Source organism: Battus philenor, unplaced genomic scaffold, assembly GCF_028537555.1.
Source record: "Battus philenor isolate CCGP_79_NKW_IND1 unplaced genomic scaffold, ilBatPhil1.0.hap1 SCAF_6, whole genome shotgun sequence".
NCBI classification, from domain to species: Eukaryota; Metazoa; Arthropoda; class Insecta; order Lepidoptera; family Papilionidae; genus Battus; species Battus philenor.
This window is the reverse complement of record NW_027181726.1, coordinates 13,821,887-13,848,939: the sequence shown is the minus strand read 5'-3', so window position 1 is coordinate 13,848,939 and position 27,053 is coordinate 13,821,887. Positions and strand designations below refer to the sequence as shown.

At 33.5% G+C, this 27,053-nt stretch overlaps 1 protein-coding gene across 1 annotated transcript; it reads right to left on the bottom strand.

Moving 5' to 3' along the window:
• Positions 1 to 222: 222 nt before the first annotated feature.
• On the bottom strand, positions 223 to 26,770 carry LOC137930568 (tetraspanin-9-like). The gene is made up of 5 exons (XM_068773860.1): positions 26,446 to 26,770; positions 25,860 to 26,048; positions 25,082 to 25,264; positions 23,897 to 24,115; positions 223 to 1,019 (listed from the first exon to the last, which is right to left on the bottom strand). Exons 1-5 carry the CDS (start codon positions 26,503 to 26,505, stop codon positions 858 to 860), a joined length of 813 nt encoding a protein of 270 aa, XP_068629961.1. The 5' UTR covers positions 26,506 to 26,770; the 3' UTR covers positions 223 to 857.
• Between the last annotated feature and the right edge of the window lie 283 nt (positions 26,771 to 27,053).

Below are 27,053 nucleotides of genomic sequence, written 5' to 3'. Positions count from 1 at the left end.
ATTTAAAAGTTGCCAGTAGTCAAAGGTATAAATGAGTTCAATCAATTCAATGAGTTAAATCGATAACAATTAAAATTAATGTAATAAAATTTTCGTCAAAAATTTCTAAAGAATTGTTAGTAAATTACCATTAATTGCAGTCATTATTATAAATAATTGTATAATTTGGTACAATTAGTACATTTTTTAATTTATAATTAAGGCAAGTAAATGTTACATTTTTTTGGTAATATTTAGTAAAAGGTAATTTGAACGTGACTTACAATAACACATTTCATCTTTAAAATTATTGTAAAAAATTGTAATTAAAATACATTTATATTACTACAATATAGTTTAGGTAAAAAAAAGATAATAGGGAAGTCATGAACCCCTGCGAGACATTGACACATTAGTTGACGTTTAGTTTTTTTTTAACTATAATATTAACGTAAACAGTCATTACGTGGTGAAGAAATTTTCTATATTTTTTATTAGATCATCAATTCAAAAGTCAACGTTATTTTTGGACTAAAATTCTAAAATCAATTTGATTTGGTATAATTTGGCAAGTTTGGCAATAGATATTTGGACGGTTAAAAGTATACACTATACTGGCTATCCCCCTGCTTTACGAACTCAATGCACGTCTTTCAACACCTCTTGTGAATGGAATTACTTAAAATCCGTTCTTAGCTGATCTCTATTTGATAAAAGAAACATTCTTACCAAATATCAAATATCTAACCTTAATGGTTCCAGAGATACTATGATGAGTCAGTTACTACTAAGGAGGAAATGTTATATAGATTGATAGATAAAAGTTCAATCACTCGTCTGATTTACCTTTACTTCTAGCAGCTTAAACAGATATGAAACTAATACTTTGGCATGGTGGGTGCTGGGGCAGTGGGCGCCAGTAGTGAGTCGTCGGGCGCCGAGAAGGTCGCTTCTCTGATGGAGGCAGAGTTTCTTATGGAAGCACGTCGTCTCACCAGTATGGCGTGTGCCAAGAAGAATGTGCAGAATATTCCCGTACTCTGAAAGAAGAAAACCAGCTGTAATTTATTTTAAATTTGCTGCGGTAGACGCTGGATGCAAACCGCTTTCAATCGGTATAATTATAAATCTATTGTGAAAGCCTACAACCAATGGAATTCTTACGACTGAAATATTGATGTTGAAACTTGCTGCAAAATTTTCTGTTCAGTCCCAATTCAATTGAATAAATAAATAAATATGAATAAATTTTAATTGTAATGTTTTGTAGTACACGAATTTTTTCGTTTGATTACATTTTAACACTTCTTGTTTTTTATTATAGTTTAATGTTTAATAGCAAAAGACAGCTGCTTTAATTTAAACTGTGGTTTGAAAAGTGTATATTTTACTAATTTTTCAAATATTATGGAATATTTTTCGTAATATTTATATTTATCAGTCATATCATTCGTCCATACAGAATCTTTTACATTGAAAACATGATAGAAACTAGAATCAAAATAAGCTCCGTTATCACGGCATCTTTATCATTATCGGTGGACTTCTACTAAGTGAACTGATAACACAGTTTTGCGGAAATTCGCTAGATGCGTGCAGCGCAAGGCCGGCCATGGTGGCAATCCTTCCTGGAGGCCTATGCCTTGCAGTGGGTGTCTATTGGCTAATGATTATGATTACGTCATTCCTCAACTTAAAGCAACGAGAGTTCTAAACGTGCTCTGATCTGAGAAGAACTCATACGAGATTTTATATTTTGGTTGTCAATTTCATAATATCCTTAATAGTATTGTAGAAGAAGAATAATTTATTTTTATTATCGCTTTAAGACATGGTTGCACAGACTTATTAAGACAAGGGGACTCGGGCAAATCATGAACTGATGGCGGGCCGGCCGCCAGAAGTATAGGTAATTAAATTTTTTGGTTTTATTCTGGAATAGAATTCAATATTTTTCGAATGTACGAAAGTATTATTTTTTCTGTTGACGGACCACCAGTATTCGACCGGCGGGCCGCGGTCTGTGCATCCGTGCTTTAAGGGGGTTTTTAATAAGTTTGTTATTTTTTATTATGGAAGGTTTTATTTTTACTATGGCACCCTCCTAGGACCATTACAATGCATACAACAAGTTTATGTTAAATACACGTTATATGAGAAGTATATTGTAGTACTATACACAGCTTAATAGATGATTTTTTGTTTAGTTTCGAGTGACGGCGTTTTCGGCGATTCAACCACCGTATTTGTCATAAAGATATCCATTTGTTGACAGTTTATAAGAAATATCAGAACGACAAAGGAGCCGCGAGACAATTACACGGTCACCGGATCTTAAAAGCGTTCGAATGTCACAGTCGACGAATTGTCACATAAAACTAGCCTTTATGTTAACCGCACATATAACATGATATATCTCAAGTCCAGCAGTAAGAGACTCTAAAATATTTCCCGGTATTAACATCGTATTTGTTTATGAATATTTTAAGCCTGTTAAAAAGACCTTCAAATAAATGGATATCTACATCATTGATTGTAGCAGGACGGTGGAGGAAGACAAACGTCAAGCTGTCTGTGCTCAATAATCTCGCGTGCGTCTTGTGAATTACACCGTCTTCCGTATCATCTCATAAATATCTCGGAGACTATATCCAATATAAATAATTTATTGTATACGTTATTAGGGGGCGGAGGTGAGTTACCGCTTGAGCATGTTGGGAAGGAATAGCCAAAATTGATCTAGAACCTTTAGGCTCCAACGGGCATCGGTTGCCCAATGTGCCCCGCCTGTCTGTAACTTCAGATGAGCAATTCTTCGAGCAACATGGTGATCTAACTCTGAGCGTTCTACCCTCTCTATCGATATCTAAAGTATTGCTAAAGGTTACATTTTAAACGACTTAAAAGACATATAAGATAGCATGAGGTGTCTATTTCACCGGTGCTTCGATATTTAAATCCACTATAAAACCTACAAATATTCCATTTTTTTCATCATTTATATCAAATAGTCATTTGTGTTAGGTGTTAATAGGCGGTGTAACATAACTCCTGAAGATGCCCCGTGGAGGGGTGAAACACGTGTTGAGTGATTTGACGATGGCAGTTGTGTAGTTCGCATTGTTTGCCGCATGCGCATTTGTAAGCGGGCTAGCGGTGCACTTTGTTGCACGACTACCACTGCATGTGCGGAAGTGGCCAAATATTGGTCCTTTTCTTACTTAATATTCCTCTATTTACAAAAAAAATTATTTAACTATTAGTTGGACAAAAAAGATTTTTCATTATCACCGTCATTATTTTAGCCATAGAGCGTCCAAAGCTGGACATAATAGTCCTCTATAGATTTACATTTAAACGGTTGAAAGGTGCCTGGAAAATGTGAGTTTTGTTTTTTGACAATTACGTCATTTTACAATGCGATTACGAAAACATATTTTGTAAATTTCGGAAACAACGGTATGTAGACACTTTCAAAGTCTATTTCGACATTAAACCCTTAACGAACTAATGCCGCCATACTTACGACATTGCAAATATTCTAAAAAAACTCTTGATTTTTTTTAGAATATTTACAATGTCGCGAGTATTTCGGCATTAGTTCACGTTCTGTTTATGCACTTTTTCTTGCTCAGAAAATAAAGCACATAATTTCTTAAAAATCCGTCGACAGAAAATGCGGTCTTTTGTTAAAGGTTTGCTGTTAAAACTTCTATCGTCGAAAAATAATTATGCAAAATTCATGAACGTATTAACATTTTCACAATTAGTGTACGAGGACAAATGACCGCGACGCGAGTGCACGTAACATCTATTAATAATCCTGACTACGTTTCTCGATCACATGCGAGATGTCCTTAGCGATGCTTAGCAAATAACATCGACATCACAATACATAACCAATGGGTACGATCTGCCTTAAGGTTGCCGCGTTTGTTTAACGAAGACTAGTTTTTCATTCATATATTCAATTCATTATAACTTACTTAACATGTTAATTATGAAATAAAATATATTCTTAAATTTTATGCTATTTCTAATTATTTAGTTTGTTCACCAATAGCTTGACACTTATTTGTAACATAACCTAAAATTCTGATAAAAAATTTTGTTTGTCGTACTCTTAATGTGTCAATATACACATTATTCGTACGTATTAGTAGAGTAATAATACAAATTGAAAGATTAACAAGATATATAAATAATGAACTTTAAAATAAACTGACACAAAGTTAAATATTCAAGTTATTGAATACCATAAACAAGAGACGGCGTCCAGTATATGGTGAGCAAACGCTTTTTTTGTATCTTTTTTGTCCTGGCTTAATCAGCTGCACAAATGGCATTTTCAAATTCAATAAGTTTGAGGAAGCAAAGCGCAGAGCATTAACCCGAAACCTCTGTTATGGTAGTGAAACTCAAGGGTTCCTTGGAAGCCTACCAGAAGAGCTACTTACTACTATTTTAGTAGTTTGGGAGGGCGCCGAGCTCTTTCAGGAGATCTCGGCTTGGGCGGTCATTCTTCAATAATACCCTACGTTTAGCAATCTGACATAAGGTCGCCCTAAAGAGCCGAACATCAACTTGATTGCTATTATCTAGATAATATTAGTATCACTTCGGAAAGCAACGGCGTTTGGAGATAAAGTTGAAGAAGAAACGAAAGAAAGCTTCTATCTAGAATGATCGAGGGTTGGCGACACGCAGTTACGTTTAGTATTTCGACTCATAGATGCCTGAGAAAGCCAAACTCCGACTTAGTGTGTTCGAAACACTTTTAACCAAATTTTGAACTAAAAGAACTTGCGTTACAGTAAATTTCTTTCGTTTAGATTTAGCTGCAATCACTCAGTGAACATAGGTACTTTAAATAAATACATTTAAAAAACTTTTAAGTTAAACGGTTTTTTGATACACATATTATGGTGGTTGTGGAAAAATATGTACCTAGTCCGCCATATTGGAACGGCGTCCATTTTGAATTTTAAATTTAGACATTATCATCGTGTTTTACTAGTGTAGCCATTACATTTGATACCTATATTGAGGGGGTTAAGGAAAAATACGTAATCCGCCATTTTGTGTCGGCGGCCATCTTAGATTAATAATGTTATTGATTTTATTATATTGTATTGTCATCTAAATAAAATGTGTGTACTAAATTTCAGATCAATCTGACAACGGGAAGGTGCTTAAATTTCAATTTCTAATTTTGATCCAAATAAATTCCGTACGAGTCGAACTAAATAAAACCGTTTAAAAATCGTTACCCATTTTCAATACCATAGTATTATATATTTTTCTTCAAAGTTAATAAATCGAAGGACGTTAAGATGGCAACCCTGAAATATAAATTGTTTGCATACATCTAACAATGAGCTGGCGCGATCACAAAAAAGGCTGGCAAGGTTGTAATATTTACGTCCTTCATTTAAAAGGCTTGATTGTTTTATAACGTATGAACACGAAAAAACTAATGACGGAGCCATTGTTGCTAACAAATGTCATTGTTCACTACTAAACGGTTCAAGATTTTTATTCGGCAAAAAAGTTGTACCATAATAAACATACACATTTACATAACATTTTAAAATCTGTTTCATTTTTGACTTTATTATGATTCGCAAAGTGTTATAATTGTCGAGAAGAAACAGAAAGAAACTTTACAACAACACACCTTTTAATAGTTTAATAACACAGATTTATACAATTTATAAGATATAGCCTTAATTAAATCAAAATAAAAAGCGCAATCAATGCCAAGGATTCTTGTCATTTAAATATTCGTTTATTAAATAATAAGCCTTTTAAATATTTATAAAAATACTATGTAATTTAAACAATATATTATATTTGAATTTTGACACCTGCGTCATACAATCTCAACATCACTCAAGGTTTAAAAATTTTACCTGTGACTGTTGATTTATTTATACGAATACGTTTTTGTTCTAAGTTTTGACTAAATTTATTTAAAAAAAATATATAATAGTATACCTGTAGATAAGTACCAAGTTATTCCTGTCATAAATGGTAAAGACGGCCATGTTTCGTAACATATAGCAACATGTAAGCATATCGTGCATTTGATTTTGCATTACGGGTAAAAGATTTCCGATGATAGATATTTCAAACTTGCTTAATGTTTATTTATTTATTTATATTATTATTCATTTAGGCTGATTAATAGTGATCACTTGTACACGTCAAGAGAAGAATGCCAGAAGAACAATTTGATGGAGAAATAGAATAGAATTGAACTCGACGATACAACATCTTTCAACTGAGGCTATGAATATTCCAAAGTCGCCATGATTGAAGAAAAGCATATAACAAACTCGGCCGTTTTGATATGTTAACAATTCCACATATAAATCAAATCCCGGATAATTTCCCGGGTTTTTGCTTTACAGTTTATCGAATCTAGCCACTTGGTATTTAGTTTCTCTGGTTTTCGGGTAGTAGGGCTCTGGAGGAGTTTAACATAGACTGCTTTCCAGTAACCCAGCTTGAGAGCTCTATCGTGAACCTGTTTTTCTTTCTTTGTGCCGAATTGTCACTGATGGCTATCTGGCATTTGTAGATTCCGCAGGTTTGAGGTGGGCATTTTAAAAGTGGCGAAGTTCGAGGGCTCCCGGAGGAGCCCAGCTCGGGCCGAGAACCTCTGCCATGTTACAGATGGGATGGGTTGGTTGGAAGACACACGAACATGAATTGACATAGAACAAAAACTTTCGAAAGGAGACCACGACGTAGGCAATCGCTTGATATACCTAAATAAATAAAAAATTAACTAATTTAAAATAAATATCTGTGTTAATTTCTCTTTGGGAGTTCCTCGTGTATAGTTTAAAGCAACTCTTACTTTAGAAGCTCAAAATACTCTTTTATTGTATCAAGGACGATTTCTCAAGGTATTTTAGTACTCAACTAACTCTATCGATCTAGGCACAGTCTTGCAGTTCCAGTATTATTTGATTTATCATACGCATTAATCATATTTTTTAGTTCATTGGTTATACAGATGGTTTGAATAACTTTATTTATATCTATAGTAGCTCTCTGTCCCCCGCTTTGCGCTCCCTGAAACCTGTTGTGGGTGAAAATTCGTAAAACGCGTTTTTAGCTAACATCTTCTTAGTGAAAGAAATGTTCATACTAAATTGTAAGTTTCAAAACTTTACAGTTCTAGAGATATCGTGATGAGTCAATACATAGGTGCAAATGTGTTATACAGGGCCGTGGAAAAACATTTTTCGTAAATAGTATGTTTCAATTTGTATCATATCCACTATCTACAAAATAGCAAAAATTCAACAAAGAAGTTGACACTTATATACAATAGTTAAATGTAAATAAACTGAAAAAATATATCTATAAAGCGAAGAAACCTGGCTTTAACCTATTATATATTGCCTTACATAATTAAGCACTGTAAGAACATCATACAGGCGCTCAGTTGACCTGTTTTTGTGACAACAAATATGGATTTAAAGGCTAAAATTTAAACGCTAAACACATGTAAATAATACTCTTTTGTAAATGTATAAGTTGTATGTATATACATGTATAACCCGTGAGTACAATTACGAAGTAGAACAAGGAAGTCGGCTCAGAATACGTCGTCCGATGAGTCATCACCGCGGATTCGACCAATGGACGCCTTTGATGCAATCTGTTCTGTTATTGTAACAATGAATTTTGGAAAAAGTAGGACAGTTTAACGATACGATTATAAAAAACTTTTCATCCCATTTTATTAATTAAAACGAAATAAACCTTACTAATTTTTACAGAAATAGTGCGGATCCAAAAAGGGTAAAATATTCAACAAATAAAATTCTAAATCTCTTTAAATGGATGTATCAGAGAATTTACAATAATTGATACGAAGTATTGTATATAATATGGTGACTATAAATGTTGAAATTTAAAAACATTGTGTTATGTTTATTTTCTGAAATATATGTTTGATACATTTATATTTAACATTTTTAATTTATTAGTAATTATTTTACATAAATTAATAAATCCCTTGTTCTTTCTTTTTAATTATATGAAATTAGGTGGATAATTAGTGAAAACACTCTTCAGAAATTCTTTTAGGTGCTGATTAGTTAATACTAACCTGTGTTTTTGATAATAAAATGGTTGAAATAATTACGTTGTTTCGAATATTGAAATAATTCGATTAATAATTAAAGCTAAAATAAATCCCTCAATGAGACTCAGATTAACCCTTTCTTCCTCCCCTTTTTAAAGCATATTTCACCATAATTTTCTTTATTAGTAATTAGTTTTACATAAATTAATAAATCCCTTTTCTTTCTTGATAATTCTGTGACATTAGGTAAAACACTGACAGTGATGAAAACACTCTTCAGAAATTATTTCAGGTGCTTGTTAGTTAATACTTATAGGTGTTTTTGACATAAATACGTCGTTTCGAATATTACTACATACAATTTAACCCTCTCCTCTCCCTTTTTGTAGTAAATTTGACCGTAAAAATTACAAGTTATGTTTATCATTATTTTTGTTCTTAATGGTGACCCTACTAAAGACTTAAGCGTCCTACACAAAGAGTTGCGTCGACATAATCGTCGTATTTCATACCGCTTTAAGATAAGTAGGTCTGTGCGAGAAGATTGTATTTTCTTACGACCGTTGATATGTTATCGATAAGAGTATGTTTACAGGGACCAAATGGTACACGCTCTCTTAATCTTATAATAGACTTGCTTTTTATTATTCATTGGAATTACTATAATTAATTAAACGTGTTGTTTTTTATAATGAATTGTGTTAAAACTGCCGTATTTAAATGACTATAACACTCAAATTATTACATGATAATATAGATTCAAATGTTGGATATTTCCGTAAGTAACATTTACATATATTATACATATAATCGCCATTTTAACGAGAGGACGTCCACAGACATAGGTCTCCCAAAGTGGCATGTGCCCAGGTCATACGTCTACCTTGTAAAGATCCTTTATGGTCCAGCGGCTATTTATTCTGCGCTATGTGGATTGCTCACTGCCACATCAACTAGCAAATCCTCTGGACTACCTCGGTTATAAATATATCTCAAATTTTAAGCTTTCCAGTAGAGCACAAATCCTTTTTGCATAACAGCTAAAGGCGTTTAGTCTAGATTTCTTTGCCGTAACTAAGTTAGGAGTTGTCTTAGGAACCATATATATCATCAGAAAGGGGAGTCGCGGAATTCTTAGATCGGATCATGCTTAAAACAGAGACTTGCACCTGTTTGGATCACCGAAAAGCGACCTTAGGTAAAGCTATTAATTCGAAGCCATTTAGCAATCACAAAGTATATATAAATATCCACTACGATCCCATACATTATTTCGCAGATTCCGTGTATTGAAAGTTATATAGGCCTCTTCCAAATATATCTATGAGAGGAGAGAACGCATTGTGACATTATGGTACGTAGATGACGCTACTACCCATCCTCAGGAAACTTGTTTGTTCTGTTGGCAATCCTGTATAATTAAAGTACAAAATAGTGTATAATTTTAGATTCTATTTTGGTAATCGTACTGTGACCTATCATCGCAAGTCTTCATATTCAACTAACAAATAATGTAAGAAAAGAACTAATATTTAGCCACTTCCGCACATGCAGTAATAGCCGTGCATGTGCGGAAGTGGCTAAATATTGATTCTTTTTTTTTTACTAAGGATGGACTTCTGCAAAATAACGCCTGATTCAATTAAATATTTAACAAATAATGCTTGTTTATGAAACTAGTAATTACGTAAACGAGGTTTAGTGTATATGCCTTCCGTTCGGATTCTGTTAATTTAAAAAAAAAGTAACAGAGTAGAGCCAGATCGAAAATAAAATATAAATAAAATGGAGGTAGCGAATAAGAAGGAATTTGCAACAAAATAAAAATTCATACAATTCTAAACACGTTATAATCTTTAAATCCATCTGTAATACAAATGACTTCAATGCAAATACGTATATGCATATGTGAAAACGTACAAACCAATCTTTATAGAAATTTATATTCTATAGTAAAATTAAAGAAGCATATTCAGATATACTTCAAAACGATATACATGTATAAAATACTTGAAGTACTACAATATTAAACAATTAAAATTCTAGATAATTTAAGTTGGTTCTTCTGGATGCAACACTGCATTAAATAAGTGACAGGTGTATGAATAAATTGGTATTTAATATCTGAATGCAAACACCGACCTATTTATTTATTTATTTTCTGTTATATACCTTCATCTTTTCAGCTAATGGACGCCCTCTGCAAGGCATAGCCCTCCATCAAAAATCGCTTCGATGATCAGTCCTGCGCTTCCAGCATCCAGCGACTTCGTGCAACCTTCACTGTGTCTAGTGGACCTAGTGGGCATCACCAAGCCGCGTCTACCTGCTCGTGGCTATATATCACACCAGTACCTCGCTTTGCGTCGTTTCGTTTTGCGTTTTATTCGAAGTTGCGTCGCCGCTTAATTAGTACTAATTTTCACTGTGCGTCGTTAGATTTTCGAGGTTGCATTGTTTTGGGTTCGAGTCTTTAATTTTTTTTTCATTTTCTTTTTTTTCTAAAAGTTGTCAACACTTTTGTTTCTAATTGTGCCATGCCATCAAAACTCGGGGATTCCCCTTCTAACTAAAAATCAACGCAATTTTAATATAGTTTTATTTTTACTTTGTTTTGCTAATTTTAGAGTTCAGTTTCAATTACGTAGTGTCTTGTAATGTATGGTGTTGTGCTTTTTTAAAAGAGAATAATAAATTTATATACATTTTTTCGTGTTGTTTCTGGTTACAAAAAGGTATATTTATTTATTGTTATTCCAATTTATTTATTGGCAGAATTATTTTATTTAGTTTTTTAAACGTTTACTTTGTTCAATTTTCTTTTTAAAAAGTAGTATTTTCGTGACCCTGGAACCTATCTTCGATCTTTACATGGTTTGCTATAGAAAATCTTAATTCACTACGCAAATTGAATGTAATCACGACGCAAAGTGAGGTATTGGTGTACTTATAATTCTGAAGCTAACAAGCAGAAAGGATTTCTGTGTAAATACCCAATAAAGTCGAGATTAAAGTGAAAATAACTTATTATATTAGACTATATAAGATCATTCATCTATAATCGTTAGCTTAATTAAGTTTATGTTAGTTACTAACGCGCCACGTATCAAGAGGAACTAACAAGAAACTCAGTGGGGTTTGTAAAAATTTTTTGATGATTGAATTAATAAAAAATATATATATTTTTCATTAAAAAACAGTTCAATTAGATACCATACGTCTGAAATAGAATAATATGTCTTTTAACAGAGCCAGTTCTTAATAAATTTCCTGAATTTACTTAGAGATAAAACAACCACGTCGCTTGGTGGTTTGTTATAGAAAATATGTTAAATGATTCCATTAACACTTCGGAACTTTCTAGAATCACGATTTGTTGTTGACACGTTTCTGGCTTTCAAATCTCTATTAATACATATGAGAATAATAAAGAAACGTTTTTTTTTTAATTTTAATAAATGTTTCCACACTTTAATCATCGTTTATAATTGGTCAAACATGTTAAATAAAATGACGTCACCTATTTTTGTTAACATTGTGCAATTTAGTGGTTATTTGAACTTTGTAATGCGACGCTCTGAATCAATAGTGGATTTTCCCGCCAGCAGAAATAATATCGGCTAAAATTATACATGCACCCGATTGCCATCTTTCATTCGTTTTTAATATCTTTTGGTGATCTCATAAAAGTGGGAAAATGGTTGTAATAGCTGCTTTGAGGAAAAATGAAGTCTAGAAATTCACATTGAATGTTTTTGAATTAAGAATTAAAGGTTATAAAATAAAGCCGACTTAGCCCAGTGGACTGGCGAGTTGATTGACAAGTAGAGGCAATATCGCTAAGTAGCTTGCCAGGTAAAGAAGAAGAGATTTTGTCCAGAAGGTAGCCAATTGAAGGCGGCGTCCAACCGGTCCTATTGGAAATCTTATGGGGAAGCCTTTGTCCAGTATTAGACGATCTGTAGCTGAAATTATGATGACGATTGAAATAAAATAGACATAATAAATAATAAATATTATAGACAGGTACAAAAAGCAGTCAAATCATGCTTTATTTTGTAATTATTGTCGTATTCGCTATACGATTAACAATATTTTATAGCACTCCTATAAGAAACAAATGTCGGTTTTTATTTATTCAAATATATTTTACATAAGATCTTTTATCAAGTAGACGATAATAAAAACAATATATATATTAGTCTAGACTTTTACAATCTAGATTATATCGTAACCTATTTCTAGATATCAATCAAATGACCTCCTGATCCCCGGTCGTCGTCAGAGGATCCCTAAACTCGTGCGCTCCATCCAACGGAATTCCCCTCTACCAAGTACATCATTAGAGAAAACCTAATGCGTCTATATCGCATTTATCGCATACATTAGAAAGAGAGGCACTATTGAACAGTGAAGGACCGTAGAGCGACTCCCACGCGTGGTACCGGGTGGATGTATTGCGTTTAATAAGCCATTTGCCAGTCGACATCCTCTGTTCTACTGTGCAATTTTCGTATTAAATGCTTATTTTTCAATGATACGCAATGACTTTTGTAATGAGATCTTATCACGCTACAAAATATAATAAAAAACCAATGAACCATCGAGAAAATATAAAATCGTAATCCATTTTTTTAATTTACAAAAAGGCGGTAAAAAGTAAACGACCTGCTTACAGTAAAGAAATAACGGTAGTCTATGGAAACTTGCAATACAGGAGATGGTTTCACAAGCCGGTTTAAGAATTTTTTTTGCCCATCTCGAGAAAATCTTACCTGGGAGCTTGTTACTTAACTTGGATGTTCTAGGAAAGAAACTGTCACTTAAACCAGACGGAATTTTTTCAAAGTACATTGCACATTGCAGCATACAACAATTAAAATGCAATTAAATATATTTTATGGTGATTTTTAAATCATTTTAAATATGTAATTTTCAGCGGGTATGTTAAAATATGTATTTATACACAAAATAATAACTAATAATGCACTCGAGTAAGAATTAGTGGCGGGCGGTGCATTTCATTGCACGACTACCACTGCATGTGCGGAAGTGGCTAAATATTGGTCCTTTTCTTACGTAGGATGGACTTCCGCGAGGTAACGCCTGATTCCATTAAATATATTTTTCGTTCAAAGGATGTTTTGATTAAGTAAGAACTTTAATGAATAATTTTCAAAACGCCTACACCGCATCTCTATAATTACACAGTGTTTAGTGACGCGGAGTGATTCAGAAAATGTTACATAGTGGACGTTACAAAAAGCCGTGATATCATTGTAAAATTCACGCAACTAACAACGTAATAGGTTGTACTCTGAATAAAGGATGATTAATTATTGGTATAATATCTTTAAAGGGGTTGCTGTATAAATTATATATTGTTAATTATTGAATGTAATTAAAAAATCACAAATTTCAGAAATATTAAATAATTTAATTATAATATTAGAGAAACCGTTTTTAAATTCAGATTACTTTGTATTGTCACAAGTTTTTGGCCTGTCGCATCCATATAAAACAAAATAATTAGTGTAACATATTTAAATGCGATCACTTCATAGGTTGATTACCGATAGATGTAATTTTTTTGCTAAAAATGAGATATACATTTGTTTTAGTTACTTTTTATTTAATAATAACATTATTGTAATAAATGTGTGTGTATCCATTATGTGGGTTTATTGCTGAACACTTGGTACAATGGGCATATTGGGTGTGGCATATGGGTATATTGTTGATTTATAGCCTATAAATAAATGTTATATATTCAGGCGAGACAGAGGTTCAAATGTTCCGCCCATATAAATAAATTATATCGATTGTTTTGTGTCATTTTATTATTATTTAGATTATCAGAAAAACTCTAATTCACAGCACAGTAAATACTTTTATTCCACTTGTAATACTCTTAAAGGCCAATTAGCACAGTTTCTACTAGAAAACTTATCACTTCGATAGTTATCGAACGAGTGACCGAGTTCCCGACTCAATAATCAAAACGCTGTTTCATCCCCACCACTATCAATCCTTTTAACGGAAGTTGTCACAAAAGAATGACGGGCTCGAGTAGTGTTGCCATTTGAGAAAAAAAAACTACCTATAATTACATAATTACAAGATAATCAAAAAAAGTTAGTATTTTTATTCAATTACGAACTTTATTTTAAGCCTGTAGCTAGTAAAATTATGGCCAAGGCTGTATACGCCTACAAATATACTATAAATCAGATAAAAGTTATATGAAACATGAAAATGTGTATTATGACATCGTAGACAACGCGAAACTAATTTACCAAAAATACAGTATTTTATAGATTCTTTAAATATATATAGCAACTACTATATAATACCTACATTTAATTACTACATTACCTATAATCGGTTAGTCGGTGTCTTAAAATACATTCAACCCTATAATTCGGTGGTAGGGTTAGGGTAAGTTAGGAGTTGAATTTTAATAACTTTCTTAATCGTATTCTAAATCGTTCTTGCTAAATGTCATACGTTCAACAAACTTGTTAGATTAATACCCTTTAATATTTTTATTAGTTTAACGACCACACTTAACAGTAACTTTTTTATTTCAGCCCATAAAGGCTCATTGCGAGACATACGCCTCTCCCAAAGTGTCTATGGAAGATATACCATCACACATATGATATACAATCGACACGCAGGTAGAAACGCAGGAACGCAGTGTGGTATTATATTATGTAGAGGGCGCTGTCGCTCATTCCCAGAAACTTTTATTTGTGAACAATAACAATCTTATACAATTAATGCACAAAGTGTGAATTATATATGATCGTATCCTAGGAATCCAACCCGCAACCTCGGATTGCAAGTCTCAGTTCGCTACCGCTGGGCTACCATTGCTCGTCCCACACAACTGTCAAACTAGGTAAGTCTAACTTTCGCACATGCAGTGGTAGTCGTGCAATAATGTGCACCGCCTGCCAGCCCGCTGATAAATGCGTATACGGCAAACAATCTACCAGCGGGCTGGCGGGCAGTGCACTTTATTGCACGACTACCACTGCATGTGCGGAAATGGCTAAATAATGGTCCTTTTCTTACTTAAGATGGACTTCCGCGAGGTAACGCCTGATTCCATTAAGTCTAACTTTGACAAAGACGTCAATCGACGATTTGAAATCAGCTGGACGACGTTCAGAAAAAACAAAGTCATCTTCTCGCCCAACTACAACACATATTGGTGAACAAGAAAATGTTTCGTCGTTTTCGCAAAACGTGATCTCTCAGTTCGGGAGGGCAGCCGGAATAGAGCGCACAACAGATGTCTGTTGAGGCCTTAAGACTCTGGAGCGAAGACCATGGATCGGTAAGGTCAAGTACACTTACGGCTGAAATTGTGACACCGAAATAACCATATATAAATAAATTTCTTAATAAAATACTTTACTCTTTAATTTAACTTTTAATAATATTTAATTAGAGAAAATTGATATCGTGGCATTAGGTCCATTTCATTCATTAGTAAATACAAAAACTATATTTACTCTGTATATATGAATATTTTTGTATATATGTACATTTTGGAGAGACCAAATATATGCGTAATTTTCGAGGCTATTTAACCTAAATAGCAAATTTAAAAATGTACCATAGATGGCCTTGCTTACATAATTGAACACTCTTAAATTTTGCTATTAAAATGTTTGTTCATAATCTGTATAATGCAAAACCTTGCCTTGAATTACGGCAAGTGTACAAATTGTTCTTACGGACGCCATTTTAGAGGTTAGAGACAGCTCTCAGTTAGCGCAGAGAGGTCACGGAGACTATTGCGCAACTATTATTAATAATTTCGCGCCAAATTAACATGACAATGAAAATATTTTTTTTAATGCTATGTGTACGTGGCTTTTACGAGCAGGAGTCTGTTAATCAAAGCACTTTGTTTTTTTTTAATCTTTTAATCACACTGGAATTCGGTAATCCAGAAGCAAGCGGGTTGGTGAGATGAGTGAGACGTTTAGTACCCTTCAAATATTACGTGATTTCTCATAAACCATGGAGTTATTAAATATCTCTGAGGATGATATTTAGAAACATTTGCAAACACGCAACCTTGCTTTTGTAGGAGGCTCTAGTTTTAAATTAGTAAATTTTGACAGCTGTCGCAAATTTGACAGATTATTTTTTTTACCTGGACAGCCGTGGTTGTCAAATAAAATTACTGATATTTTAATTTAACTCATTAAATATTTAAAAAGTATATGACATTACAAAATTAAAAAAAACTAATTTTTAAAATTTATTCCTAGTATTTTTTTAATTTGAATACATTATGAAAATAATAGAACGTCCAATGTAATTTTTCAATGCCTTTGTAAAAATATCGATACTTCCGTCACGCAACAAACCACACACGCGATTAATACATTGCTAGACTATGTTTATTTGATTATTGATTAGTAATTTCAAATTGGTCTGTTGTAATTTGAATAAATTTACAATATTACACCTACATTTTAATATAATACCATATATAGACACTCGAATCTGAAAACTTATCACAATAAAAGAAATTGTCACTATGACAAGTCTTTCTAAAACGACGAATGAGACTAATTTAAAAAAGGTGTTTTATTTTACAGCGAACTAATTACTTTTAATTTGTTATAAATAAATGCATCATAACACTAATAATAATTTATGGCTTTTATGGTTTAAAACCAATTGTACTCATCATAACCACTTCCGTAAGAACATCGTTATTGGCAAACAGCTAAATTATAACCTAAATTTCTTAACGAATATTTATTGTTTCCAACGGAATTCCAGTGAAATATAGCAATATCCGATCAGTAAATAGAATTACACGAATAACTTTACGCATGATTAGTTTGAAAAAATATAATTCGAAATTCAAAAATAAAAATTTCATCTTTTTACTTATACAAATTTTACAGTGTAAAAAATTATAAACCTAACCTAAAACACGACGAGCGGTTAGACGAATAAAATAAAAAAATGGCAGGCCGTTATATCTTCGTAACGTAATTGGACGGTAACAGAGTTAGTTTTATTTTAAAGAAAAAAAAAATAGAATCTTTTTAAAAATTTGCGAATGGCTTTTTTGTGTTGCTTTGTCATTGTTGTTTTGTTGTTGCTAATACATTCAGAGCGTTTTAAAGAGGCAAGTCGCAGGAAGTGATTAGCTTAAATTTTGTTGCTCAAAAGTATCGTTTAAAGCCTAAACTTGGTCTAAATAGACTAAGTCAAAGACAATCTAGATCTGTAAACATAAATTTATTTACTGACAAACTGTTTCGTTTTAAAATTTAAATTTGTCTGCTTTATGAACCTTAATATAAATTCGTATGATACTCTCCAATGGAATTGGTGGTTATCTATAACTAAGTAGAAAGATATAAATAATTATGTATTTATATAATTAGTTGTTTTCAAAATACAATGGCAAAAAAAATTACTTTCAAAAGGTAATTCTCACAAAAAGAGTATGGTCTGTATGTAATTCACTATATGAACCTAGTAATTTGGTGATATTTTTTTTAATTAACGTACGAAATCTTCGGCTATTACATACTTCTTATTGTTTATTTATTGTAAATTATGCTTTTATTGTCTTTAAATTATATATTTTATTTTGCTTATACTTTCATTTAGGATAACGTTTTGTTATACCTAATTTAAATAAAGTTGTTATTGCACGTGTCATTAGCGAATACACTAGATATATTATTTACCCTATTTTTTATATATATCTGTGTATACGTTGTTAATGTAATAAAAAAATGAAAATAAGTTTTTTTTTGTAATAGTTTGTAATAATTTTTGCGTCCATTTGCGGGTAGTGGTGATGCATAATTAAAACAAATTACAAGCCTGCAGAATGAAACAAGCGGTCGTCAAACGTAAACCATAGTCCTTGTTGCATTATTAAGCGTTAATTAATGAAAATATAAACAAATTGGTGAAATCTGTCGTAGTTTATACGTATATACCGACAGTGTATAAAGGTCCACGAAGATCGCCGAATTAGGGTCACCGGCAACTATAAATGCAACGATTATACTGATCTCACATCTGGACCGTGGGCTCGAGACGAGTGGGTCTTTTTATTACATCATATGATACTCAACCGCGTTACGTAAGCAGTATGAACCTTCAAATTCGACATTGGTTTCCAAGCTTCAAATTATTATTATGATATATCTCTATTTTTTAATATTAGCTTACAGATGCTCAATTTTATTATACATACAATTTCTTATATGAAATTCAAATTACTTATACTAATCTTTATAGATAGTGATACCAGTGATGGCCTATGACACAGAAGCGTGGTGTATCTCTTCCGGCCACATTGGTAAGCTCACAGTTGCGTAACGAACCCTGATATACTAAGGATTTCTACGACGTAGTATAAGATACGAAAGGATCTATAAAGGAACGAAAGTAAATGAGCCCAGCGGATTGGCAAGTCGGAGTAGACAGGCCACATAGCGTGCAGAATAGCTACTCGGGTCTTTAGCTTCTGGAGTAAGAACAACGGATTCACCACAACACCCGTTAGATGGAACCGAGGTTGGATCCGGATCCAACCTTGGCTCGCCTGTGGTCCACGCTGCCGTCCCAAACTACATATACACACCATCAACACTGTACAGCTCTACAAGGGTAGAGCGGTTTACTCCGTGCTAACGTCATCGTAGAACTGAAATGCATCTGTCCAGCTTCTGTTTTAGTTTTAAGTTTACGAACATTTCCGTTCCGTGAACTAAGTTCAGAAGAAGCTTTAAAAGCCCCCGGGCTAACAGCGTCAACTTAAACCGCAATCAAGCAAGCAATCACTACGGACCCTCTTGTAGGATGTCCACCTACAACGCTGGATGTAAATTTCAATCAATCTTGTTGGAAATCTTTAAAGGAGGCTAATGTACAGCAGTGGACGACGAGAACCTCTATTTTTTATTCAATGGCCCCCGTTAACGGCCTCCCGTTCCCCTATCTTATTTTCGAGACAAGAATGTATTTTACAATCATTTTTTAAACAAACTTTAGAATTTGCACCCTCTCCCTTTTATCCTTTACAATCCTTATCTTTCTTCCTTCATTCATCTTTCATATTTTCTATCATTCTCACAGCATTCATTTACATTCACGCATAACCTCCCATACCTCGTCACTTTTCTTGAAATTTTAATTTTACATTTCCTATGACTTTTTTACTTTTATTTCCTATAGAACTTTTATTTATCTCTATCTGGATCTACACTAATACGTTGTTGGCATTAATAGCATCCACGGGCTTAAAAACGCAAATAGACGACACAGCCTAAACCTCGGAATTAAATTCTACGCAATAAACAGGTCTTGGGAGACAGCCGCTTTATGCCTAAGCTATCCGAATAAATCGCCTTCATGTCGTTATATGTAGGTCATAATGAAACTACATATAACCTCGTTTAAGTAATTTAACTTGAAGGCTCCCTCGGGAATTAGTTACATCACATACAATATTGCCGCAAAACGTAGATGCTCCATCCTCACTATCGTCATTGGATTTGGACTTTTAAAACTTTTAAATTTAGAAGTAGTTGTAACCTTATAAGAATCTTTGTTACGATAGAGTGCGACGCATGTGTCTTGTGGGAGAAATATATTTCCAACCACATAAGACTTGTAAAGATATTGTATTATATAAGCTGCTAGATGGTATAACAAAAGAGAATTACTGATGCAGACATCGGTACTTCTCGTTTAGCAACGTTCTTTTGTAGGTGATCGTTCACATGAATACCACAGAGGTGTCCATTTCTGTCTAGCGTTCGTGTGCGAGCATTGTCTCTCTACGTTCCTTTCCTGTCGTATTCGAATGAAAGCGTATGAAAATATATTGTCAAGATTTTTTTACTATCAACAATACAGTAAAAATAACATGAGAATCTAGAAGTCTCATAGATCCAAATCCCACAGCAATGAACAATATTGAGGTTTATGACTTAATCTATTACATACGGGCACGTAGCCTCCTAAACCGAGTGCCAAAATGGCCTTGACGCTTATTTAGTCCCAACAATGAGTCACAAGGAAAACGATTAACACGTTATTACACGTGTAGGGTGACAATGAAAATTACAAAAAACTGATCCAGTCTCATCAGAGTTCTTCAGTTCATTCAAATAACACTAAAGTGTGTTTATATTGAACTAAAACGAGTAATCATAGAATATTCCTTAACTTCATTAACATGTTGTATTAAAAAAAAAAATATTTCAAGATTTAATTTCCAATTTTTCTAGCATTGTCTGTTGTATCGTTATAGTCATTGCATAGAGATGTGATCTCCTTAATACGAAATATTTTTTATGTTTATTAGGCTGCGCCATCTGTGCAGATTATTGGTATCTTGGAGCGTAACATAAAGTTTGGTTTCAAAAGAATTTGGTCCAACCTGATGGATACGATGTTTGTCCTGGACTTTTCCAGTCACTATGATTTGTTCGAGGTTATGTCCGGCCTTACTGGATATATAATCGAAAATCTCTAGTACTCGGCACAAACAGATGGTACAAAATCTGGTTTTTATTTTGTGAGCGCATAGTATGGATACGTTGGTGTGGAATACAGCTTATTAAATTTGTAACATCTTCGTCTAGAATCACATTTCGAAAGGATTTAAACGATCTCGATCCGCCGCCTTCAATGTCCAAGTTTTTGTCTCGTAGTTAAATATGGCGAACTCTAAGGTATTGATTAGTTTCATTTCGATATTTCTCGAGATGTTAAGGTCTTTTTGTATTTTGCGCATTTTCATCATTTCAGTGAAGCGACGTTCACTGCTACTTAATTTTCTTGCTAGTAAAATAACTACAAATGTTGTACCGACTTATGTAGTTTTATATATGGAAAAATTGTATAAAATTTTACATTAATTTGTATAAATATTACATTATTACATTCTTCTTCTTGGAATTAAAGCCAATGGCTCGGTTTTGACAGTGTCATCATTATCATTTCAGTCGCAAGTTCTCCACTGTTGGACATAGGCCATCCCCATAGATTTACTAGACCGATTAGTTTCGGCCTGTCGCTAGTTTCCAACACTGTACACCAGTCCAGAATGTTATGTTATTCTTATTCACTCTACAAAATAATATGAGCCTAGCGTAGATTATTTTTAAGCAGTAATTATTTTTGTCATTCGAGGGTACAAATAAAAAGTATTATCATTAATTTAACAAAGTATAGACAAAATAAATACAAACACAGAGGGGCATTACGTTTACTTGATCCACACCTATTATAAACAATACTTCAACTGTCAAATAGGATAACAAAATACGAGTCTCTATACAAAAGAGAAAGTTTATTTTTCTAAACCCTATTATAAGGAATGTCTCTAATAAATCAGAAGACATATTCCACCTACAACGATATTTCGTTCCTTGCAATGGCATCACGCTATCACTTAATAATTAATCATTATAAATTAGTTACTGATGTCATATTGTTTATCGAAGGTCTGCAATGCTTTTGGGAGTTGGCCAAGGTTTGAATATTCATGAAAGTACAAAGACGTAACATAATACTTAAAGTTACTGTTACTGTACAGGCCACACTTGATCTAATGTTACAATAGGTCGGGTAAAAATTCCTTCGCGTTTTATTTGAAAATTTGGGACGTATATTTTTAAAAGTTAATTTATATTTAACTGTAGTACTTAGGTGCTATTTCGCTTAAAGACTTTTTGCCATCTTGCATGCAGTAACATGATATTGCTGTAGAAATTTCAGGACTGCTAACATGCGAGCCTCAACCGATAACTCTTAAAGCAAAGAGAGAATAATCAGGTTATTCATAGACGATGGACTTCCGTAATGCCTAAAGCACAATAGGACACGGCTTGACAACCGTCGCCACAACGAGACTCATGTGCCGCGACTATGGTTACCCGTCATAATATTATTCCTGCAGATGTATAAATAGCTCTGTAACTCTACCAGTACAAGTTCCTCTTGCGACACATCGCACACATAAACGCATGCGACGAAATAAAACCTGGCCTCACAAAACGTAAAAACCGATAGGTTTTGCGGGCGCCCGTCACTGCCGTATCCTATCATAGATTGCCGAGTAGTCCTCAATGCGGTCCAAAGCCGCATACGCACATAATATTACACACTAACACGTGTGAGGCTGCTACTTTTGTACGTACGCTAGCATGCAATCCGAAATTTGTCTATCTAGTTTTAATTTATATAAGTTCACGGAAAATCCCCAGAGCTAACAGCACTAGCATCCTCAAAAATAATGAATAGATAGAGAGTGACTATTCCATAATAGCATTCTGTTAACAACAGCCATATGGTTTACTTCACAAAACAATCAGAACTTCGCTATTCCTACTTCTATATAAACTTAAATAATCATTGATTTGTTTAAAGCAAATATTACCATTAAAAATGCAAAGAGATTCAAATAGTGAATAGATTATATACGTGGACAGGGCCATCCATATCTCTCTTTAAGTTAAAAAGAAATTAAATGAGAAACTAGTTGATTCGCTGTAGAACCAAGCTGGTCTGAAGTAGGAGTGGAGAAAGCACATCGCTCGTGCCGTGATGGCCATTAAAGCCGAAAGGTTCTCGAGGCGTATAGAAGCCGGTAGACGCGGCGCGGGTTTGTCCCCCACCACAAAGTCGACCGGTCATAGTGGAAATCTCAAGTGGAGGCTTCTCTTTTCTCAGCTTATAGAAGTCCACCTTGCAGTGGACTTCTATAAGCTGAGAAGATGATGATAAATAAACAATAAAGTTATAATAATAATTATTAAAGTATATAATTAGTTTTTGAATACTACATGTTTACATTAGACTTTCGAAATCAGTAACTAGGATGAAATGAACGTATCGTTGTAAAATTGGATTTATTACGTTTATGATTAAGTTGGGATTCCTGAAGCGAAAATCCTACATTACTATCCATCAGCATTTCAGCCGCAAGACGTCCACAGTTGGACATAAACCTCTCCTTTGTAGTTCTAATTGAAAGCGGCCTGTATCCAGGGTCATCCGGGGAGCTTAACAAGCTCTTCTATCCACTTTGTGGGTGGATGTCCTACGCTGCACTAGCCAGTCTGTGGTATTCAATCCGGAACCTTAATTCCCAAGCGACCATATATTTTGCGCGCCATGTGGTCTGCCCAATGGCATTTCAATATATTAGCTGCTGAGTATGAAACAGCTATAAGCGATTTATCTGCGTTAAATATAACAATTAGTCGTTTTAACCCCCAGATGACTACTGGAAGACTTATGTCTTCACCAAATATATCTATAGGGGGATATACCATAATCGCCAAACTTGGCAAACTGGTTAGCGATTGCAGTGTATATGGTACGCAGAGCACACCGCTGCCTATCTTCTGGAAACTTGTTTGCGAGCAGAGGCAATTCCATATAATAAATGCACAAAGTGTAAATGATATAACATTGAATCGACCTACGATCGTATGTCTCAGTTCTCTTCCGCTGGGCTTTTAGCTGCTTATAGGGCTGTCGAATATCAAACAGTAAGAAATGATTCCTACGCATTGAATATAACAATTAGTGCTAGATATAAAGGTCTACTAATGTTCTGCATACGAGACTAACATCTATATAAGACGTTAGAATTTTTTTGGTAATATCTCATGTTTAATATAAAGTTTTTTTTCTTTTAGTATACAATTCTACCGAAGGTTACCTATTGTATGTAAAGGTTGCATTGACTTAACCATAATGGTTCTCAAATAAAAAAATCTATAAGGATCTGACCTGTAAAATGGAGGCCGTGAGCGCTGTCATTGCGATCAGAAGAAGCTGGTTCTTGGTATACTCGTGCAGCTGCTTTCCGCAACCACGCTGGTAGAGAGCAGAGCAGTCAGCTGTGTAAGGCTTGTGGAGTGAGTCCAGAGGACCTTGGCCGCAACAGGAGAAGGGGACATGATTGGATGTATGGTAGTCACCAGGACCACTCACGCCGCAACACTCGAACTGAAAAAGGAGAAATATGTTAACTTTTAATAAATTTAATTTAATATCTAATAGTTAAGAAAAATGTACTATGTGTGGTTATCACACGAGGCAATTTCTTTCAGACAAACTTAGGATGGAAATAGTTGAAGTATAAATAACGGGTAGTTAACATATGTCAGTTAATATACGTTAAAAACGTATAGATCGACGAAGGTTCCTGCCCTCTTCGGTGGACTGGAATACTAAATGTAAAAAAATTTATGGTTTTACATTCCGGTGAAACCAAATGTTCCAATAAAACCAAACCTTCAACCGTCAACAGACCTCAACCTTTTTCATTTTCAACGAATTTCGTTCGGCATATTTGTCACTTGAATTGTTGTAAAAGTATTTAAGTTTTAAAATAAACATCTACTGGGACAACGTTTTAAGTGTTACTGTACCTAATTTTATTTATTTACGAAATCAAAATATGTTTCTAATTTCAATAACTTAATTAGAATTAAAGAAACTAGTTAATTCAAAAATAGGTTATATATTTTAGAATTTTAGGGGTAACATTACATCATCGTCAGCGCCGCATCGAAAACGGGGAATTCCACAGTAATAAAATTGTTCATTTACGTCGACATAAATACGGGCGACACTCGGATACAAAAGACTCCTTTCTTAAATTGCCGAGTAGGTAAGACTCGTCTTAACTGCCTTACCCTTCATCAGTGTCTAATGTAGGTTCGGAAACACGAATGTTTTTATTTATGTTATAGTTTATGGAACCTCCTGTCCCGTGAACTCATTTCCGATGAAGCTGTAAAAGCTTGAAACAGTACAGTAGAGAATGAAAAAACACACTTCTACTTCGGACTTCGTGTTGTTAATATCTCAAGACCTGCCGATCCTAGGAAGAATAATATCATTATCATCATCATTATATCATCTTGCGATGATTTAAAGTTTAAAATAATATCAATAATACAAAATTACCTTCACATGTAATTTGTCCCATCGCAATGAGTCTGGTGAGTTGGGGTCCTTAATTATGTCAGTTTCCATAAAGTAATTAGTCATGGTGCTCTTTATATCTATTTCGATGTTATCCCAAACCACCATCGCCCAGACGAAGCATGAAAATTCTATCACCACCACCACAATGATCAACAGGCCAGCCTAAAAAAATATAAAACAACTGTTCATTAATATGGTCATATTTCAAAAGTGTGTATACATTATAAGAATAGAAAAACATATTTCACTTTTTCTATAATAATACATGCTATAAGTAAATAATAATTAAAAAAATCTTTATAAAGAAATATTTATTACTTATTTATATAAAATATATAGACGCGAATAAATAGCTCTTTTGTCAGTACAAAGCTTTAAAGTCGATAAGGACAGATAATAGGCAGTAATCCGAATTTTGAAAACGTTCTTCAATCAATTAATAAATTATTATTATGTTATTTATTATAACTGAAACTATTAAATTTAGAATATAATGTATTTATTGGCAGCAATTGAGCTATGTATTCACAATTACAAAGCCTTTACATTAATAACCAATCATCCCTCTATAATAATTAGAAATTTATTTTAAAAGACTAGCTGGATTTAATAGTTCCACAACAGATGGCGCTGTTCATATCCTAAATTTAATGTCTTCTATTACACAATATCATTGTGTCACTTTTAGGATATTACATATTCTTACAATTTAAAATGTCTTAAAAATTTAGCTAAAGATAATCCATTTTCCATTTACCATTACGACGTGAATTTGGTGCATCGACCTCGCAGTCCGCCATCCGATCCATGCCACTGAACATGTTATAATAGCCATCATCAGCAACAATATTGCTGGATACTCTACATTTATTCCAATAAAGTGCCGGTAAATAAACAATCGGTACAAAAGAAATCCGCTGACTCCGAACAAAGCCACGGCTGACATCTGTGGAAAAATATAAAAAGCTTTTTATTATGCGAACATCTAAAATTGATTGTTGTCATAATTTCGCAAAAGTACAGCCTCTCTGTCATTTAAATAGCAATGCTCCAGGTGCAATAAGGACAGCGATAAATCTTTAACCACCGCTGTATATGTATTTCAAACGGTTATTTGTTACAAGTTTCATTGTGTTGCACTCGTTTCGGAATTAGAAATAATTTATGTATGACAAATAAAAAGTTATATATTAATAAAATAAAATACATCGCATCGTCGTTAATAATATATACATTATTACCTTAAAGTTTGAATCGAGTTGTTATGACAACGTAGATTTGCGGACTATGTGAAACAAATAAAAAGTGTATTTTCTTTGTTAATAATGAAATAAAACACTTACGGCAAATAAAACATTGAAGGTTAACACTAGATATTTCCAACACTTCGAAGATAGAGCCATTTTCGGTGTTCACATGTCAAGTTAAGATTGAAACTCGTCTCAAAACAAAGGCAGGTCGTTCCACCTGAGGGAATGTTTGTGTTATGTTGCGTCTGCGTTACTCACTACTGTTGCAGCTACGCGGCGAACAGAATTAAACAACCGGCATTTATCACACAATGATCTTATGATTGTATAAAAATGCTTTTATAAATCGATGCTACGATTACGATTCTTCGTAAATGAATAGTCAACGTTCAAGTGTTCAGTCACTTATCAGCATATCATCGCGATAAACATTGTTATGATATTAACACTAAATAACCTCATTTCCTCGCTAACGCATATGATTTCACTTTCCGTGACACTATCGTGCATTAGTTCGGGAGTGTTTGAGCTATTTATATCACTTTGACAAGTCTATTTTAAATGCACTCATGTATTTGGTCGCATCCTAAAGGTACAAGATTAATTAAAAAACATTTACATTAATAATAGTTAACTGACATAAATGACATAAATGTAAACTTTATTGTAGATCAATATTTCTTTTATTATAGTTTTGGTTA

Excerpts from the sequence above, each read along its gene's own strand:
- LOC137930568 (XM_068773860.1), bottom strand. The coding sequence starts at position 26,505 with ATGGCTCTATCTTCGAAGTGTTGGAAATATCTAGTGTTAACCTTCAAT. Across the intron at positions 26,049-26,445 it reads CCTTCAATGTTTTATTTGCC|ATGTCAGCCGTGGCTTTGTT; the intron begins GTAAGTGTTTTA and ends ATTTTTCCACAG. Across the intron at positions 1,020-23,896 it reads TCACGGCCTCCATTTTACAG|AGTACGGGAATATTCTGCAC; the intron begins GTCAGATCCTTA and ends TTCTTCTTTCAG.